The 20191-nt window shown below is 35.2% G+C and overlaps 1 protein-coding gene across 2 annotated transcripts in view; it reads left to right on the forward strand.

The window, feature by feature from the left end:
- The window catches only part of STAT4 (signal transducer and activator of transcription 4), a 101881-nt gene that overhangs the window by 81229 nt on the left and 461 nt on the right, over positions 1-20191 (forward strand). For both annotated transcript variants that reach the window (XM_016161653.2, XM_016161658.1), the window contains 10 exons: positions 964-1008; positions 9658-9741; positions 11221-11319; positions 13718-13853; positions 15513-15562; positions 16229-16323; positions 16625-16761; positions 17085-17276; positions 18789-18855; positions 19206-19314. In XM_016161653.2, the coding sequence (XP_016017139.1) occupies positions 964-1008; positions 9658-9741; positions 11221-11319; positions 13718-13853; positions 15513-15562; positions 16229-16323; positions 16625-16761; positions 17085-17276; positions 18789-18855; positions 19206-19314 (1014 nt within the window). The remainder of the gene's footprint in view (positions 1-963; positions 1009-9657; positions 9742-11220; positions 11320-13717; positions 13854-15512; positions 15563-16228; positions 16324-16624; positions 16762-17084; positions 17277-18788; positions 18856-19205; positions 19315-20191) is intronic.

The following is a 20191-nucleotide window of genomic DNA, read 5'->3' on the forward strand; positions in this document are numbered from 1 at the left end:
ACCTCCTTAGAACTAGCATTTTTTTTTTTTTTTTTGCTTAGGTTTACTCCATATCCTCAATAATGGGAGATGTTTGCTAGTAAGTAAAGCAGTAAGAAGGCCTTAACTTAGAGATGTCTGTCTCTCAAAAAGTCATGTGGAAAGGGAGGATAATGAACATACCAAAAAGAGGTTAGGTCTTCATTCCAGCAGGTATAATATAGAAAATAACAAAACCTCAGTTTTTACAGTGCTCTTCTAGTTTTAAAGCATTTTCATGTATTACCTTTTGCGTAATTTCAATTGCTTTTTACTACAAAAGGAAATGTAGAAAATTAGAGAAGCAAAATTTTAAAAATTAAAAATCACCTGTAATCCCGCCACCTTGAGATAACACTGGCAGCACCCTTATTTTTGTTTTTATTCTTTTTTCTTACATATTTTTTAAGTGAGATTGGATTATATGCAATATATAATTATTTTCTGCATTTTTTAAAAAAATAAGTATTTTTGTGTCAATAAGTCTCCTTCTCCTTTCACGCTATCTAATACTTACTGTGCTGTGTGGCATCCTGCCCCATCATTTATTTTCCTGTCCTCTGGGTTAGACTAGGTTTCACGGAGACGGGGGATCTCCACTGCTTAGCTCAGATGATACTTTGCAGGTACAAAGGAGTGCTGAATAAATTCTAAAACATCCCAGCATGATTTCCTTTTTCCAAAATGTTGGTTGAAAATACAGTCTTAATGGTATGCCAACTTGCTTATTTATCTCAATGAAAGTTTCTAAACTGGTTTCCCATAACGTGAAACAGGAAAGCTCCTTTCTGCTGAATGTGGGCAGCTCTGTCAGGTTTCCATGAGTTAGATGTCTGGGTTACTGTCAAAATTCCAGCCAAGAAAATCACTACAGTAGATACAACCAACTTGATATTTAGCTGATAATACTTCTCTATCTAAACACTGTTGTTTTCTTTTACAAAGCAACCAAAGGAAATGAAGTCCAGTGCTGGAAGCAAAGGAAATGAGGTAGGAATTGTTTTCTCCAGAGGAGTTTTTCTAGGAAATAATTCTATACTATCTTATTTCTACAAAGCTCTTAAACTTCCCTTTATATTTTTATACAAAGTCAAAGTCATGTTTCTCTGATTACGAATATAAAGCTTAATAATTGCAGATAGTGTAAGAAACTTTGTTTTAAAAAGGAAATAGAAATTTCATATAATAACACCCTACTAGGAAAATGACTGTAAGCATTTTGGTTCACATCATTCTAGACTTTTATCTATGTATATATCACTTGAAAATATATGTATATGTACACATTTTTTCATAATCTGCTTTTTTCATACAGCAATTATTTTAAAATGTTATAAAATATCTTTAAATCACCCATTTTCTTCAGATAAGAGGTTTTGAACATATGTGAAAATCATAGGTGAAAAACAGTCTTATTATTTTATGGTATCAATTACCTTGCTCTTACATCTAAGGTTTGCATTTTACTGCATAAATTGATTAAAAATACAAATGGGTATAGTTTAAGTGTTCGCATTTAAGTAAGTAAATAATAGAGTGATCAAATCCTGGGTTGAAAGTGGTCTTAGAGATAGAAAGTTAGTTTGCCTAGATATAGATATTAAGGCATAGGTCTATGCACTACATATTTAGAATTAGAAAATCTGGGTTTGAGTCCATTTTGACGGTGGCTGAAAAATGTAATCCTGGGCAAATGATCTATTAGAGAGATATTGCATTTTTTTTTTCATCTAACAGATCAAGATAGTAATGCCCAATGCTCTCTGCTCAGAGATGCTGCATATGTAAGACTATCTACATAATGCAGTTATAAAGCAGGGAGGTTTATTTATAGTGTGGTTGGTGTGGATTTAATCTCCTGGCCTTATACCTCACAGCTCCTATGAGAAATATCTTTAAATTATTTGGGGAAAAAAAGCACTTTATAAATCCAGCATTCAACTACAATCAATAAAACCCATCCCACAAAACCACAGATTGATCATAACAGGTTTAATGCTCCACATTTTTCCTTCCAAGAATTCTTCATTCCCTTAATCATGTGTTCAAGGTCATTTGCCAAATATCACAGCCCCACCAAAGATAGGCTCGCCTTCCTCCCAGGGTAGAACATTGACTTAGGTCAGCCCTGCAAACAAGTCTCTAATAGCCCAAATATCACATGAACAGAGCTTTTGAGTTTAAAGATAGTCCAGTAAACCAAAGAAGTGGAAATTATTCTTCCTACTTCATAGTAATTCATAAATGTTTTTAAACTTCCTAATTGAAACCTAAGCACATTACAAATTAAAGCCCATTTCACCCATCTCACTGGAATTTTGACCAGAATACAAAAGACATTTCATGCCGTGTGACATTCCTGTATAGTATTTACTAAGTCCAAATAGACTAAGCACAATGCTTCTAAACTTTTCTTAAGTAAAACAAATCAAATGGGAATGAATAAATCTAAATAGTTCAACTCTTTATTACATTGTCATTTTTATGAACGTAAAATCAAAATCTTTACTTGGATTTCCCCAGAGACAGAAATCTAAGTAAATAATTGTCTGCTATAGAAAAATCAATCAATCTTATTAATATTGTCTACTTTTATTAATTTGAATTTATTTCTTCTTATTTTCCTATTTATAACAAAATAGTACAGTCACATAAGAATTCTATTTTTTCCTTTCCCCTCCTCCAAGTTTGCTAGATCAAGATAATTTTATTTTAAGCTATTCTTTGAGCTCCCCCTGTTGATAGAATTTTAATATGACTCCTAGGTACACAAACCATAGATTTTAATGTTGTTTTAAGTGCTACAGGAAGAATTGAAAAGTCACAAAGCATATAAAAGTGGGGTGAGAAAGATGAGCCGAGGAATCAGGGGCTTGTCCAGAAGTGGAGATGCCTAAAGAAAAGACAGGAACAAGCTGAGGAAGATCTGGTGATATAGTGGGATTCATGAAGTCATGGGGTTGTAGTAACCGAAATTTCAGGACAACAAGATGCTAAGATAATAGCTTCGTTTCAAATAGTAGCTGTTGTTTATCTGTCACCACCTGCATCAGGAGTTCACAGCCGGACAAGAATTTATTTAACAAATTCTCGTATGGCATTTACTATATCCTGGGCACTGTCTAAGAGCTTCACTGACCTTGATTTATGTAATTTTTGCGATATTGCTATGAAGTAGATACTACTGGCACTGTGCAGGGAAAATGGGACATAGAGGGGTCGGGCCAAGATTTAACCATGGCTCTCATGTCCATGCTCTCAGCCACTATGCCATGCTGCCTCTGAGATCATAAAACCTTCCCCAGCAGAAGCCATGCTGGTTGGCACTCCTCTTTGACCCCTTCCCACCCCTTTACCTCATCGAGCCCCCTCCATTTGCTGGTATTCTTATGAGGGAGATTTTTGTGGATTTGCAGGTAGCATCTCATCTTTTCCTGTCTATTCCTCAACACCCCTTGAGGAATCTGTAGACAGTCACAAAATCAAGGTTAGCAATTACTGCCTCTTTCCCTCACCTTTGTTCTTTCCTTGTAAGAGTCACCATGAAGAAACAATTCCATCGCCTAGCCAGTAGCCAAACTTTGAAGGCATCAGGTCTGTCCCTATAAAATAAACATCCCCGGGGAGCACCCTTTCCTGGAGGTCCTTATCTGGTGGGAGCCAGCTACAAAGTGATTACTGAAATCTGGAAACTGTTTGAACAGGGAGGGAAGCTGGAATTGCAGTCACTCTAATTTGTTCTTTGTCAGCAGGCTTTAACTGATAAATGACAGTTTTAGCCACACACTGAGGTGTTAGGTAATTTTGTTTATGTGGTGGAAAGTCATGAAGCACAAAGAAGCTATTAGCAAAGCCTGGGTGACTTGAGTTTCATTTAACAAAATAGCCAAACAGATGTTCTTTCAAGGTTCAGTGTTCTCAAACACAGATACACTATTCACACTCCAACTAGCCCCAGCATTTTTACAGGAAGTTGATTTCATTCTGAACTAATTTAAATAGCTGCATTGCTTTTTAAAGAGAGACATCAGTACAAGAATAACACTAACAATTTGGACTTTTTGTGCAACATCCTCCTTATAGTCCTCTTATTTTGTGGGCTGAGGATTAGTTGTCAGTTTACATTCATCTCCTATGAGCTTGTGACCGAAGTCCATCTCAAGCATGATTGTATCATTATTTCCCCTCTTATCATTATTTTCCAGCATCTAACCCATTGTCTAGCTCATGGTAGGTACTCAATAAATATTCATCAAGTGAATGAAGAATTTTAATTGTATTCTATTCTACATAGTTTTCCATGTACAACCTTATCATAGATTATGGCCTGTTAATGGATGAGCAAGAAATTTAGATAAAAATCATCCTTATCTTAGTCATATTTACTTGGCAGAGGTTTCCTTTCAAGTCAAAAGCCATAATCATTTGTTAACATATTCTAGGTTTCCGGGGTGTACTATTAGACACTGAACAAAGGGAACAAAAAAGAATATGATGAGATCTATACCTACCTTTCATTAGGTTGTGTATTTTTTTCCAGGTGGAACCTTCTTCAAATTGTTCACCAGTCATCCAGTTTCTTAACAGATTATCAAATGGGTACTTTTCTTTAGAAGTACAAGATGGTCAATCAAGTTATTATATTCATTGCCATATAACTATCATAAATATCTATATTTTAAATCCATGATCATCTCAGATGATTAGAGTGGCTTTTAATAAGGAAATTAATGGTATATCATACCTATGATATTTTCCCAATCTGTAAGGAGTGTGAAATTAAATAGTGTCCCTGGCTTAGACTACACTTATAAGTAATAAAGACTCTGAGTGATGGCCATGCAAACTGAAAGTTAATGATGCTCCTTTTTGTCACAGCTGCTATTCCCCAGTCCTGTGTATTGTAGGTCAGATTTCTTAGTGGATCTCATTTTAAATGTGCCTCACAATTGCATCAGGGGTTTCAGGTAAACATAGAAAATTAATCTGAATCACTGAGATCTCTCATTGCCCACATTCCGGTTCAGTAAAGTAATATCTAAAGCATGAAGTCTTTTTCCAAATTTAATGGATGAGTGTTATTCATTACTTTGTAGAGTTTTGGTTTCTCACACTTTGGATGTTTCCATAACTCAAAGATCTGAGGAAATTATCCATAATGAATGATGTATTATATGTACATTTAATCATATAAATTAAACTATACAGGTTAGATTTCGAGAGGGATGGAACTGCATACTCAAAAAAGCTCCAGTTGGCTATCCTCCAGCCGTACTTTCCTAAAGAGGAAGGTGTATGTGGGGTCCAGACAATGTGCTCACCCAGAGTCCAGGACCACAGAACTCCCAGTCTGAAAGACCTCAAGCCCACTTCCAAGGCCTGTCGGGGCCTCTTCTTCAAGTTTACCCTCCCAAGCATAGGTGTTATCATCAATGCAAACATTTCTAAGCACAAGCACAGAGGCCTAGCAGCCATACTAGTCATTCAAGGCCCCTCACACAGATGGAAGAGAGGGGGTGGACAATGGTCCAGGATGGCCATGCTTTCCCCTGGCCACCATGTTCTAATTGGGACTTTGGGGAGTTAAAACCTGGCCTTTTGGGTCATGTGAAAGCTCAGATGTCAAGGTAGGAAGTAAGGCCATATTTTAACAGATTGTTAACTTGATTTATAATAGTTTAATATTTAGACATATGGTATGTGGGTCTCCATCTGCATGCTTGCCTCAGGCCTATCAACTGTTCTGAACAGGCTTGTATCATCTTGTCATTGAATTCAGTGAGAGTGTTAAAGGCACCCATCAGAGGACAAGAAATTGTGGATTCTCCATTCATCAGTGCTTTGCATAGTGTATCCCATAAGCATCCCATAGGGTAGTGAGATCTATTGTTTAAAAAATGTGTTTTTTCTTCAACTTGGTGTCTGAACATAAGCCAAGTACTTCATCTCATGTTCAACCAAAGAAACAGCTATCATCTAACATCTTTCTTTCGTTCTTTCGTTCTTTCTTTCTTTTTCTTTCTTTCTTTTCTTTCTTTTTTTCTCTTTCTTTCTTTCTTTCTTTATTTCTTTCTTTCTTTCTTTCTTTCTTTTCCTTCCTTCCTTCCTTCCTTCCTTCCTTCCTTCCTTCCTTCCTTCCTTCCTTCTTTCTTTCTTTCTTTCTTTCTTTCTTTCTTTCTTTCTTTCTTTCTTTCTTTCTTTCTTTTATCTATCATCTATCTATCATCTATCATCTATCATCTATTTATTTAAATATGAAAGTGGGGGGATGAAGATGGGGAAAATGTCTGTTTAGTGTGATAGATGTACTGGGAGTAATTTTGAGAATGCTCTAAGGGATTTTCAAGCAGAATTTTCATTTCATTAACATAACTTTTAGCTAAGCCGATAAGAAGCATTCCCACTCTAGTGAATCTAACTACCTGCGAGAATGTAAGGTACCACAATGACCTAATCCAAGGGAGAGATGAGTTTTTAATTCTCTACTTTTTTTCTCAGCAACAAGTATAAACTTAACATTCTTTGTTGTCTATAAAGTCTTTCTCATGTAATTGTTGTTCATGTCATCATTTTAGAACTGTTTTTATTATTTGAAATTTAATACTAATAGATTCTGACTTATTTAATACTAATAGATTCTGACTTCTTGTTAGCACTTATTCACTATTATATCTCCCCTTCTCCCAGAGCTGGCTCTGCCACCTCCCACCCCACCCTGACTTTTCTTGTCAAATAATTCCACTTCCGTTTACATTTTCCCACAGTGCTGATTTTTAAAAATTGTTTACGCTTTCTCTGCCATCTCCAAATTTTTCACATCCCTTTTGAGACTAAACACAATGTGGATAATACCACATTGAGAATAATTTTCTCACAAATTCCACCTAAGGTTCAGTAGGCCTGTGGTGAAGTCAGAGATCCTGTTTTTCTAACAAACTCTTAGATGATGACATGCTGCTGGCACATAAAAAGATGCTGTAAAATTTCATCAGGGAAAAACATCAATTTCTGTTCCACTCCTTTCTACTCCAAGCCCACTCCCCAGAGGTGATCAGTTTCTGAGCTGTAAATATTATGCTCATATCATACTGATATTTCTTGATTGTTTTTTCACATTCAACTCTTGAATTCTTTCTATAAAAGATTGAGCTTTGGTTCTCTTATCCTAGCTTTCCATACATATAAATTTTCCCTCCATTTTCACAATATTATTATATAACATATTTTGATTTAGTCAATATATTCAATGTTTACATTACTATGATTATAAAAATTGTTAACAGCTGAGCCATGTAACAGTATGATTGTATTTCTATTCTTAGATTACTTTTAGTTTCCCCTGTATTTATTAGTTGCCTCAATTTTTTTTATTTGAGCAATTTGTTTTATATACCTGTCACAAATGTAGCCCCAAACTTTCCTTCAGAACTTGAAAACTCCTTGATTAAATTTGATTAAACAGGTCAATATGAGTTTCTTTTTCTTCTTGGCAACATCTCTCTGGAATCCTTCATCTTTTGCTCCAATCTGGACTGACTGTCCTCTGATCCTGTTGCCCAACTGTTTTTTGTTTTTTTGGAGTTTTTTTTCCTTTCACCATCATCTTAGGGAGTGCATCTTCTACTTTAATAGATTTCAAGAAATTTTCCAAAGTGATTGTACCAACTTCTATTGACAGTATATAAGAGTTATGAATGGGCTATGCCTTTGATATTTCCCTTATTTCATTTTTTCTGTTCTCTTTCTGACTTCCTGTGTTATTAGAGTTTGTGTATTAATTATTCTTTATCTTTTCTATCCTATTTTTTATTTCTTTGTTTTTTTGTTGTTGTTGTTGTTTTACTTTCTGGAACATTTTTTTCACCCCAGTTCCAGTTCTTCTACTGACTTGTCTACTTATTATATTTTAATTATTCATTATTATTTTCTGAATGTCTCTTTTGATTGCATCCTTTTCTTGTTTCACTGATGTAATACATTTGTTACATCTGTGAGAATATTAATAAAGTTTTTAAACATCTTTAAGAACTCTGTAATGATACACACACACACACACACACACATACAAATATATACAAAAGTAGAGAGAGAAACACAATAAACCTTGATTTACACATCACCCATCTTCAACAAGGGTTCACATTTTGCCTATCTTATTTCATCTATTTCCTTCTATACACACAAATTTTTTTCTGGAGTGCTTAAATCCCACATGGTACAGCATCTTACTCATTAGAAGATAAGAAATTTTAAAAACCTAATCACAATACACTTATCACAAAAAATGAAAATAATAATTTTTAAAATCTTTCTTAATAAAACTCTATGACTTTTACATATTTTTTCACTGTCTCAAAAAGATCTCTTTATGGTTGGCTTATGCAAATCAGTATCTAATGTCCACTCATTCTAATTGGTTGATTTGCTCCTATCCCATGCCATTTATTTGTTGAGCTGATATATAAAACTGAGTGGTTTTTGTTATCATTTTTTTCAACTCTTTGTTTGCTTTTGTGTTATCTCTTCTTTTCTGAATGCTTTGTTGTTGATTTTTATATATGTGTTTCATGTGAGAAGTTTTGTCGAATGTTGGATGATCATTAGCTTACTGTTTACGGTTAAGAGATGGGCACTAGGAACTGGAGTGAATGGTGGGAATCGTAGACTGAAGGCTGATTATTAGGATCTGGCTATCTCATTGGGGGACCCCCAAAGGCAATATCTATAAAGTTGTCTCCCTAGGTCTAGTCCACTTCCTGGATCTCTTTCCTAAAGATGTCAAACAGAGAAGAAGGGGCATGAACTTCCATGTACACATTTACAGGGTCTTCCCCTCTCCAGCACAGCACCTCACCTCTGCCCTCAGTTTGACTTTGTATCCAAAATTCAGAGAGCTTCTTTAATTCTTCTGGTTCAAATCCAGAGACTAAACCTCCAGGATGGGAGAGGGATGGGACCCAATTGTATGCACTGGGTCTCATAACTGCTCCTCCTGTTCAACCCTCTTTACTTTCCAGCCTCAGGGGCCTAAAGACTTCAGACCTGTGGTTCTGAGGCAGTTGGCACCTTATTGTCACCCTCACTCCACACTCCCCGCTACCTCTCACTAGAAGATCTAGATTAAAGTTTTATTTTATTAGAAAGTAAATAAAACTCCTGCTGTTATGTTATTGAAGTTTCTGGAGGGAGCAGAGGAAAATACGTTTCCACCACGTTTAACAAGAAGGAAATCTTGCTTTCTTTTTTAAAAAATTCATTATTATACTGAGTTGTTTCTGTTGTAGCTACACATATATGGCTTGCTTTTATTACGAGTTGGTAAGTCAAAAGGACTGATTTTTAAAAATTAAAAAAAAAACAATTTCTCTGTATTTCAAATGATGAAAATTTGCTGGGATTTTAAACGCCAGAAATTATATTGTTTTGAGACTTAAAATTATTCTGTTTGTGGAAATGAAGATTTCTCAAAGTCTCTACATACTCTAAATAATTTTTTAAGTAACAGGAAGAAATGTTCCATTCTACGGAAGTTTGAGGGCATATACTCTAAGAATTTATTGATTTTTATAAAGAAGCAGGCCTAAAAATAGATAGCAAGATTGCATTTGTAAGATAAAAACTTATTTCTTTTTTCCTTAGGGCTGTCACATGGTGACTGAAGAGCTTCATTCCATAACCTTTGAAACACAGATCTGTCTCTATGGCCTGACTATAGATTTGGAGGTAGGTGTTTCAAGAAACATCTACTCTTTACTTATAACGTTTTCAGGAACTGGTCAGCATTTGTAGATAAAAGCTCAGTCTTTTCTAGGTTTTGATAATTCCTATTCCTTATTTTTGTTTTAATTTAGAAAATCAATATGACAAATACTTACTAATTAGTCAACATATACTATTCTGGTTAAAATGAATGGTAAAATCTCATGGGTATTATGAATTCAATATACACATATATTGAATAGTTTGTTGGCCAGATTGTAGTTCATTTGTTTTCTGGGGTTTCCTGAGTCATGGATACTCAGCGAAAAGCCTGAAGAGGAATAAGTATCCTTGAATCATGTAATGCAGTGACATATTTTCAAAAACTTAACTTGTACATAGAAATCCTTCAGAAATGTTTTTTTCTAATGTAATTAGTAAAGACAAATGATAGGAGCATTAACAGTACATTGTTTTGATCATCTTACAATATTCACCACTGAACTCAAAGAAGGAATAAGAAACTTTGAGGTAAAATTGAACATGATTGACTATGAGCTCCCTGAGGGCAGGACATCATGCCTCATTTCTCACTCCATTACTGGTGCCAACCACAGTGCCTACCACATAGTGTATGCTCAGCATTTGTTGAATAAATGAATGAATGAGTTCATGACAAATAAACACAATTTCACATATCCTAAATATGATCCTATTAGTAGCATATTATTTTAGAGTTCTACCTTTGCTCTTTTATGTTAATGAATGTAAACATGTTTATAAAATCTTCCATGGATTTCTCCCATATCTCTTTTCCCTAAATTTGTGTTTCCATGAATTATTAAGTTCCTCGACTGGTTATTTTACTCTCTATAGCTCTCTAAACTTTGTTATTGAGAAGAGACTAATAACAGTTGCTAAATTTCCCAATCTAGTCTGTGAAAGTTATTTATTCCATAAGGTTGAAAGCTACAGTACCAATAGTACTAAATTGAGTTCTACAACAATAGACCAGGCAGTTCTATCTCCCATAATTTGTATTCCAAATTGCTTACCTCTCCATCTTCTACAATTAAAACTCCCATGTCTAGTATTGACATTAATTAAATGCTAGATTATAATTTGAACATATTGATCCATTTAGGTTCTTTAGAGTAACTTGAAGACAGTCGCTAAATCAATACAAGCTCTAATTACTTGCATTGTAGGCAGTCTGTGATATAAGAAAGTATAAATATTTATACAATGTCAGGGAAGATATTGGAGAAGCTGACTGAGCACTTTTGAAAGGATTCCTTTTCTATAACTTCTTTCCTCCCAGTACCTTGACTGATATATTCACAGAAAGTTCCCATGCCTACACAAGTCATTTTAGTGACCAGGGCAGTATGGATACCAGGATTAGAGGAGTGAGATTGGCTTGAGATAGCCCTGTTGGGTAGAGGGTCAATTTAAGGTGCAACTACCTGTAATAACTATGCTTTTTTTTTTTTTTTTAACCAGACCAGCTCATTACCTGTGGTGATGATTTCCAATGTCAGTCAGTTACCTAATGCTTGGGCATCCATAATTTGGTACAACGTGTCAACCAACGACTCTCAGGTAGAGTGTCTATTCATATTTCTCCTCCTTTAATGCTATTTGGTTTGTTTTATTGTCAACAAAACACATCTGCATTGAAAGATATATATATATTTTATAAGACATGTATATGTATGTATGTATACACATATGTAAATAATATTTTGGCATCTCTTTGTGGGTTGTTTTATTCCAGAACTCCAATATATCTACCTATAAGATTCCTCTCTCATGTTATAGTTAAAGTATTATGTTCAAATGTACTTGGACCCTGAGAGAATTCTAGCTATCAAAAATGACAGAGAGTCTGATCAGCTCCCAAATATGTGCATCAGAGAGAATTCTAGGGTCATCCTGTGGCTCTGCTAACTGGGTTGTGGGGAGACTCCTTGATGTAGAATTTGATAACTGACTGCTGTGTTTACCAATCTCAACTTTGGCCACATCTCCCACATAGGCTCTTCTACAGAGATAGTGAATTGGTTTCCAAATAAGTGACTAGAATAGTCATCAGTCTTGCATAACTATGCTCTGACTGTACAAATTTTCAAGTTGATTGTAATTTAACTCATTGAAGTTGATTATAGATTTAATTCATTCTAGGCTCAAATTGGATTTTGTTGCCATCTGGTGGTTGAGACATTAATCAAAAATTGACCTGAGGTTACAAAGCAAGCAGAGAATAGATGTTCTTAAAAGACAACCAGGGAAGGGAGTGGCAAAAAAGATGAGTCGGCATTTCCCCTTGCTCCCTCTTACAAAACCTCAGTGTGTTGTCCTGGAAACCACCAAGGTCTAGAGAAAATAGGTCAGATGTAAATAACATTTCTTCTATGTTCCTTCTAAAGGGAAGAATTCTTTTTACCTTAGTATCCAGCAATAGGAACAGACATAATGAGCTATCTCTAAGTGCCCTTTCTCTTTTATTTAATGTACCTAATAAGGAAACAACATGGAAAATGACTCAGCCCTATTCTTTCTAATCTTCCGGTGCCCTGGCATTTAGAGACAGATTAACTGCAGAGGAAGGCTGCATGGAGTGCATTGTTGCCTCACTTCCTTTAAGATCACATACAGCAGTGAGAACAGAACTCAGTAGAGAAGCCACTTGGTCTTTAAAGCCAAGAATAGCCAACATTCTTGAAATTAAATGTCATTTCCCATTAGGAGCTACAAACGTTCAGAGCTTTTCATCCAATTTTAAGATGTAGGAGGGAAGATAGGGTACTTCTTTGTTCTCTAGCCCCAGAGTGCAGTGTTGCTGCATTTAGCTTTCTGCTGCATCCTTCCTCTATAAGAAAGCTACTAAAGTTATTATACTAACCACCCCAGATTCTGCTCTGCTCCGGAATGAGGAATCTGGAGATGTAGATCATATACAGCTTCTAAAACACAGATGCACATCCTATAGAGTCCAGCATAACAAATAACTGTGGTTTCTCTTAATTTTACTCTGCCTCAAAACTCAAGCTCCTAGACCATGATTATACTCTATTATTTTTGGTCATTTATCCAGACACAATCCTCAGGTTCAAGGAAAACTGCCTCTCAAGAAATTCTTTCTCTCTGTTCCTCCCCTTCTTATCTCCCACTCTATTAGATGCTATCTTGTTTTATTCTCACCTTCTGAACTCTCTTGCATTGGTTCCATTTCTTGCTGCCCAGCTTAGTTCATGTTCACCAAAACCTTCTCTCTATACTGAACTAGATTTCTCAATTATTATCTCTCTTTCCTTCTTAGAACATCTTTCCTGGTTTTTGCAGTAATCTGAGATGAAGTTATCTGTTCCACTCTTGTTGACCCAGTTTCCAGTACAAGCAGTCTTTTTTTGCAGTTGATCATACAAAAGATTTTCTTGTCTAAAACAAAATAAGAAAAAACCACTACTATCCACAAAAGTTAATTTTGAATTATGGTTAATTATGAATTAATATTGTAGGTTAATTATGAATTCATATTGTAGGTTCATCTTCCTTAGCCTGGGACTTTACTGTTTTTGTACTTTGGGATGCTTTGTCTGATCAAGGTATAGCTTGTACCAATCCATGATAAACCAATTAAATAACATGATATAAGTTTTGTTTAAGATTAATATTATTTCAGAAAAGAATATCTGTCCAATTATTTGTTAGACAATGTTAAGAACTTATAGGAGTTGATAGCCCATAGTCTAGAGTCAGGGATGCCTAATGATTTTTTTTCAAGAATAAGATGGGGCCATATATTATAATAGACTGAAGGAAAAAGGAACTCTTTAGGAAAAGACAAAATCAATCTTAATTAAAAAGCACAACAGAGATGAGATAATCTGTATTGTTATCTTAGGTTGGCCTAAAGAGTTAAATCAGAAATCCTATATATCGAATTCTACTGTGTTCAATGTGATTAATAAATATAATCATTTTAACTCTATTTCAGAACTTGGTTTTCTTTAATAATCCTCCATCTGCCACTTTAAGTCAACTCCTGGAAGTGATGAGCTGGCAGTTTTCATCATACGTCGGCCGTGGCCTCAACTCAGATCAACTCAATATGCTGGCAGAGAAGCTTACAGGTGAGAGCTCATATACATGGAGGACTTGCCACTGTTTTTGGTACTCAAGTGTTTTAAAGAGCCAGATGATATTACTACTATTAATAATAGCGATGATCATCACAATTTATTGAGTTCCTACTGTAATGGCAGGCACGAGGACTAAATGCTATATTTTTTTCTTACAAAAGTTTTTTTAAGGGTGAACAATGATTATTTAAGGCAAAACGATTAATTTTATAGATAAGGATACTAAAGTTCAGAGGTTAAGTAACTTGCCACAGCTGCATGGCTAGTTCATAGCAGAGCCAAGACACAGTCCAGGCCTATCCATGGCTAAAGCCTCACTTCCATTCCACTTCACACTCCGGTCTCTAGGGTGTTTTTATGCATTTTCATTGAATATAATCTGAAGTCTTATAATGAATGGTGCCTTGATCTCTCATATTAATAGCACAATGGTCATTAACCAAATAGAAAGTAGCTGATTCCAGGGACAGAAAATTTAATAGAAATTAAAAACCACTCAGGTAATCCTTAATTCTATATATCAAGAAAACTTCAACCAGAGGATAATGGGGAGGAGGGAGAAGGGAGGTAGATAGGGTAAAAGGGGTCAAATATGTGGTGACAAGGTGCTAAATCCTGTACTACTCAAAAGGGCTCCTATATAAACTCTCCCTTATCTGAAAAAAGAAAAAAAAAAACAAACTTTGGTTTTGATGTTTCTAAACTTTGTAAAATAGGGCCATTGGTACTCCTTGGAGTGACTATAATGTAAGCTTTTTCTAAAAGAATTTTAAAAGATATCTATATTTTGACAATTCTAGGATGAACACATTTAGCACCAAAAAAAAGAGTTAAAATGGGATTTGTATACAGTTCTAGTTAAAGTAGGGCCAAAGATGCATTTGAGCAGCAATAGTGGAAACGTGTGTGATTTGGTTAAGTTTGACTTAACCAGGTGATGCTGGGTTGCCTGCCACTTTGATCCTTATTTAATTTCTAAACCGTAGTAGTAGGAATTCAATAAATATTTTTTAACGAGTGAATAAAGCTTTTAAAAATGTAGCATAGATAGCCACCATATCCTTTCAGATCTTTTTCGAAGTATTCTTATGAGTATAATTTCTTTAGAAATTTAGATAGAAACTCTTGTATCTTTTTGCTTCCCTGGATCAAAAGTCAATGGTCCCTTATTGCCCAGTGAATCTTCATCCATTCTTTTCATGGTAATAGTCAAGACTCCTGGTAATCTAGATACATCTAATTTATACAAACTGATTTTATAATGTTTATTCTCCAACATTAGGCTGCTTTTATTGTCTCATATATAAGCCATAATCATGTCCACTATGCTTCATCCTTCATTATTCTTGCTACTGAAGTGGCCTCCTCTTCCTCCTATCCAATCTTAACCAAATCACACACATTTCCACTACTGCTGGTCCTAGACACTCACTCTCTTCCTAAAGCTATCTTGACTTCGTCTGTGGAAAAGAATAAATAATAAATTTTATGATATATTTTTACTGTTTGTAGCATTAAGTACACTGCAAACACATAGCAGATGCTTAAGAAATGCTTGAAAGAAGAGGGGGGAAGAGAAAATCTAAATTAAGCACCAAATTGAAGAGGCTAATTGTTTGATAAAAATCTCATTCTTTTCTTTCATTTAAGTCCAAACTAGCTACAGTGACGGTCATCTCACCTGGGCCAAGTTCTGCAAGGTACAAACAGGGGAAGGGAGACATCATTTATATAATCTTTTTTTAAAAAAAAAAAATAGCATTCCTTTTTTCTACCTGACAAAAGTAGATAGTCTTTTCATATCAATGGCAGCATGCATTTAATTTGGAAAGGTACATATGTTTTAAAATTTAGGAAATACATTATGAACTACCAGTTGGATATTGACATTGTTTATAATTTTGGCTATTTTTTTAAATGTTGCAATTAGAATCTTGTATATACCTTTTTATATTTATCTAAACATTTCCTTCAGATAAAAATGCTAAAATATTGCTGAGCAAAGTGTTAAAGGAATAGTTAAAGCTTTCAATACACATTACCAAATTGCCATCTAGAAAATTTGTCCGAATGTATAGTCCTGACTAAAAATGATGGCATATATTCTCCAGTCCTTGATAAGATTGGCTTTATTATTTTTTATATTGTAGATCTGATGGGCAAAAATGTAATAGTGCTCCTTTTTAAGTCTCCACGTCATAATCTGGGATTTTGGTGACTTCCTGAATAAGGTTATTTTTAAAAGAAATTCTAAAGTATTGTCTCATTTAAAGGAAATATTTTACTGAAAAAGAGGAACTCAAATTATTATAGTAACATAATTATTGAAATAGTCATTGTCCTAATATGTTTGTATATTCCAATAGGAACACTTACCTGGTAAATCATTTACCTTTTGGACATGGCTTGAAGCAATATTAGATCTAATTAAGAAACACATTCTTCCCCTTTGGATTGATGGGTGAGTTGCTGGTTATATTTTTCCATATGAGTTCATTAGGTTCTTATTTTTATGTGGTTACGTTTTTAGTTTTCTTTTCTTTTCCAGCATGTTTAGTGTCATTGAGGGAAATAGATGTAGTTTCTTATATTCTTCATAGAATATTGATATTTACTTTAATCTCTATAAGAGTATTTCAGGCACCATTGACATTGGTTATACCCAAAACAAATTTAAGTCTGTTCTTTGTGAATGAATTAAATGTAAATTCAATAAATTACAGGCTTTGCTCAGATAAAACTATGCACTGTTCTATTTTTAGGTATGTCATGGGCTTTGTTAGTAAGGAGAAGGAACGATTCTTGTTAAAGGACAAAATGCCTGGAACTTTTTTGTTAAGATTCAGTGAAAGCCACCTTGGAGGAATAACTTTCACCTGGGTGGACCACTCTGAAAATGGTACGTGCTCACTACTGTTTATTCTTGTGAGATTAGTATCGAGTTTAGCTACTCAAGTTTCAGTTTTAGAAGTGCGTGGTGTGTTCTGTTTTCCACGTGTTCAATGGGTTTGAATATTAATTATTACAGTTGTGCCAGAATGGGATACCATGAATTTCTCACAGACTGTATGAGTGTCCTCTATTGTGTGGCAATCTGTACTGTCCAGACTGTAGAAAAGGGTTGGCATTGTTTTGTAATCAGTGACTTCACGTAGGCAGGAAAAATGGCCACAAAGGATGCCTGCAGGAACATGACTATCCCCTTGCTTTCTGTTTTTCCAGGAGAAGTGAGATTCCATTCTGTGGAACCCTACAATAAGGGCCGGTTGTCTGCTCTGCCATTCGCTGACATCCTTCGAGACTACAAGGTTATTATGGCTGAAAACATTCCTGAAAACCCTCTGAAGTACCTATATCCTGACATTCCCAAAGACAAAGCCTTCGGTAAACACTACAGCTCCCAGCCTTGCGAAGGTTAGGTTCTTTCTGTGTGCTTTTTTTCTTAAGATTTTGGAAGATAATGTCATATTGAAATAAAGTAAATGAAGTTTCTCTTTTTATGTTTACTTTGATCATTGAAAGATCCAAGAGGTATGCGGAGGTCAAAGCCTTAGGAAGGAAGTGGCGTGTTACCGGTTCATATAAAGAAAAGGTCAGGGCTGTCTAATTCTAGCAGAGTAGTTAGGAATGAGTAGAGTAGCTGGAACCAGAGTTCACCAGAGCCATGGAGGCCACTCATAGCCACTTGGAGGGGTTTGGTTTCCTCCTTCCTTTTATGGTTCTGACTTCACTTCTATGACTGGGGGAGAAGAAAACAAAGTGAAGGTAATGATTAGAAAGCTGTTAAAAGTCAAGCAAGACTATTTTTGGCAGGAGTTTTTGTTCGTTTGTTTATTTGTTTTTATAAAAGAAGCCCAGGGTTTATAAGCTTTATATTTTTATCTTACTGTAGTCTCACAACTCAGTATTGTTCATTTGCCAGTGGGGGAGAAAGGGGGTCTGTTTAACATCTCCCATCTCCTAGCCTACCAATAACAAGGCTTGACATGCCTGCCTTTCTTTCATGTCTGAATGTTAAGGACCTAAAAATAATACCTGGCCAAAGAGGCATTTGGTAAATATTTGCTGAATACATGAAAAAACATTCATGAAATTAGTTACATAATTATAATACGAATCCTCCATTCTGCTTCTTTAATGAAAGTATATACAATCCATTAAAATGTTCATCTATAGCAACTAAATATATGAGCACCATCATGTGGAATACCTTATATATATCACTTACAGAGGGTGACTTGCTGCCACTCTACTTCATCCCCTTCTGAAACAAACAAACAAACAAACAAAACAATAACAATAAAAAAAAATCCCTGTGGCTTTTAAGTGTCTCTACAACTGATCAACAGATGCAAATGAAACAAATTACAGATGAAAAATTACTGTTGGTCCAAATTACAACCAAGCACAAGTTCAAGGTAGTATATCAGAGAAATTCGGAGAATGTTTCCAGGGTGAGGTTTGCACATTACTGTTGCTATAGTATAATACTACTTTTAATAACACTGATGTCTGTGCTTCAAAAATTTGTATAAATACAAGATTATGTTTGGTGTCAGTTTTAATGAAAAGAGCTTAGTTACCATAAATCGCCCAACACATGAATAAATCGGGCCTCACAATCACACTTAAACGTAACATAGAAGCCAGTGATATAGTTGGGCTCCCGATTTTTCTCACACATTTTAGAGACATTAATGTGTAAAGTCAGACTGGGCCTGCCAAGAGATGTGCTTTTCTCTTCTTGCACACTTTATGCTCATCTAAAATACTATTTCATCTAGTCGACTAAAAATTTTTGTGACTCACTAAGCGATTTTATTATCTCTCTTCTTTTAGCATTATATATTTCTTTCTAGGCTTTTTTCTAATTTTATCAATAGTATTGATAACATTTTTGTCCAACATTGTGCCTTTCTTTTCCAGTCTCAAGACCAACAGAAAGGGGCGACAAAGGTTATGTTCCTTCTGTTTTTATCCCCATCTCAACCATGTAAGTAACCTTAGTCACATATAAAATATTTATTATTGAATTTATCAAAAGGAAGCTTTCTTATAGGAAATTTAATGGCAAAGCAGAGTACATATACTGAGAGTAAAGCATTTTAATGTTCAATGTCCCATTCCTTTTAATACATAAAGCTAGTCTTCAGGACACACAGTCTATCATGATTGGAATTATAAAGTAGTCCTTTTATATGCTGTATATTCCATAGTAGGCTGAATGTCGTGACAGCAAATGATGAAGCAGGAAGTCTCAGTGTCATAAATAAAGTCCTAGAAATGAATTCCCAGCTATAATTTTTAAATCCTTTTCAATATTTACCTTGTTATTTCTTTAAGCCGAAGTGATTCAACGGAGCCACAGTCTCCATCAGACCTTCTTCCCATGTCTCCAGGTGTATATGCAGTGCTGAGAGAAAACCTGAGTCCCACAGCAATTGAAACTGCAGTATGTTCCCTTTCTTTTCCATTGCTGGTCAAGGGCATTCCTAATGAAGCAGAGGTCGTGTGCGAACCAAAGGGGCTGAAGTTCTGCCTGGGCAGTGAGAAAACAAATCATTAGCATAACACAAGGAATGTCCGTATAGTCAGTCCTGTGTGTTGCTAATCTTACCTGCACTGAGAGCAGACACCTTCCTTTATTTGAACTGCTTTAAATTTTTTCCATCACAAGCCGCCACAGGGCAAAATATTCCTGAACTCGACTCTAAAGCACGTCATTCCTACTCCCACTGTGGGCCCCACCAACCTCTACCACTCTCTCCACTTTAGCAGACAACACATATCAGTCAATATTCATAAGCCTAGTTTCGCATTAATTTTAGCAGTTCAAGAACCACAAATTCCAGGGGTTTTTTTGTTGTTGTTGTTTGTTTTTTTTTTGTTACTTGCATTATTAGTCCCAGGAGTCACTTTAAGTAGTATCTGAATAACAATCAGCAGCAGTTATAATAATATTTTTCTGAGAACTGAGTCATAATTGTAAATGCAATTATGGGATTTAGGAAGTCCTTTATCTGTTCTTAAACCCCAATACCATCAAGCAGTTCAAACTCCCAATTTACATGAGGATGAACATACATTATAGTAATAGAATCTTGAAGGGACTCCGAGCCCCAAGAGATTTCTATCTGGCTGTAAATGAAGTAATTTTCAGTCCTTCTCTTGAAGACTTCCAGGGATAGAAAATCCATACTGTCCTTGGACAGCTTATTTCAATGTTAGTTGTCCTTAAATCATTCAGTTGTGAGAGAACTTTTGCAACATTTTACAACCACTTCCTCATTACTTTTTTGGCAGGATAAGTAGGACCTTTTAAAATAGTT

The sequence above is a fragment of the Rousettus aegyptiacus genome, unplaced genomic scaffold (genome assembly GCF_014176215.1).
Source record: "Rousettus aegyptiacus isolate mRouAeg1 unplaced genomic scaffold, mRouAeg1.p scaffold_m13_p_2, whole genome shotgun sequence".
In the NCBI taxonomy this organism is placed as follows: Eukaryota; Metazoa; Chordata; class Mammalia; order Chiroptera; family Pteropodidae; genus Rousettus; species Rousettus aegyptiacus.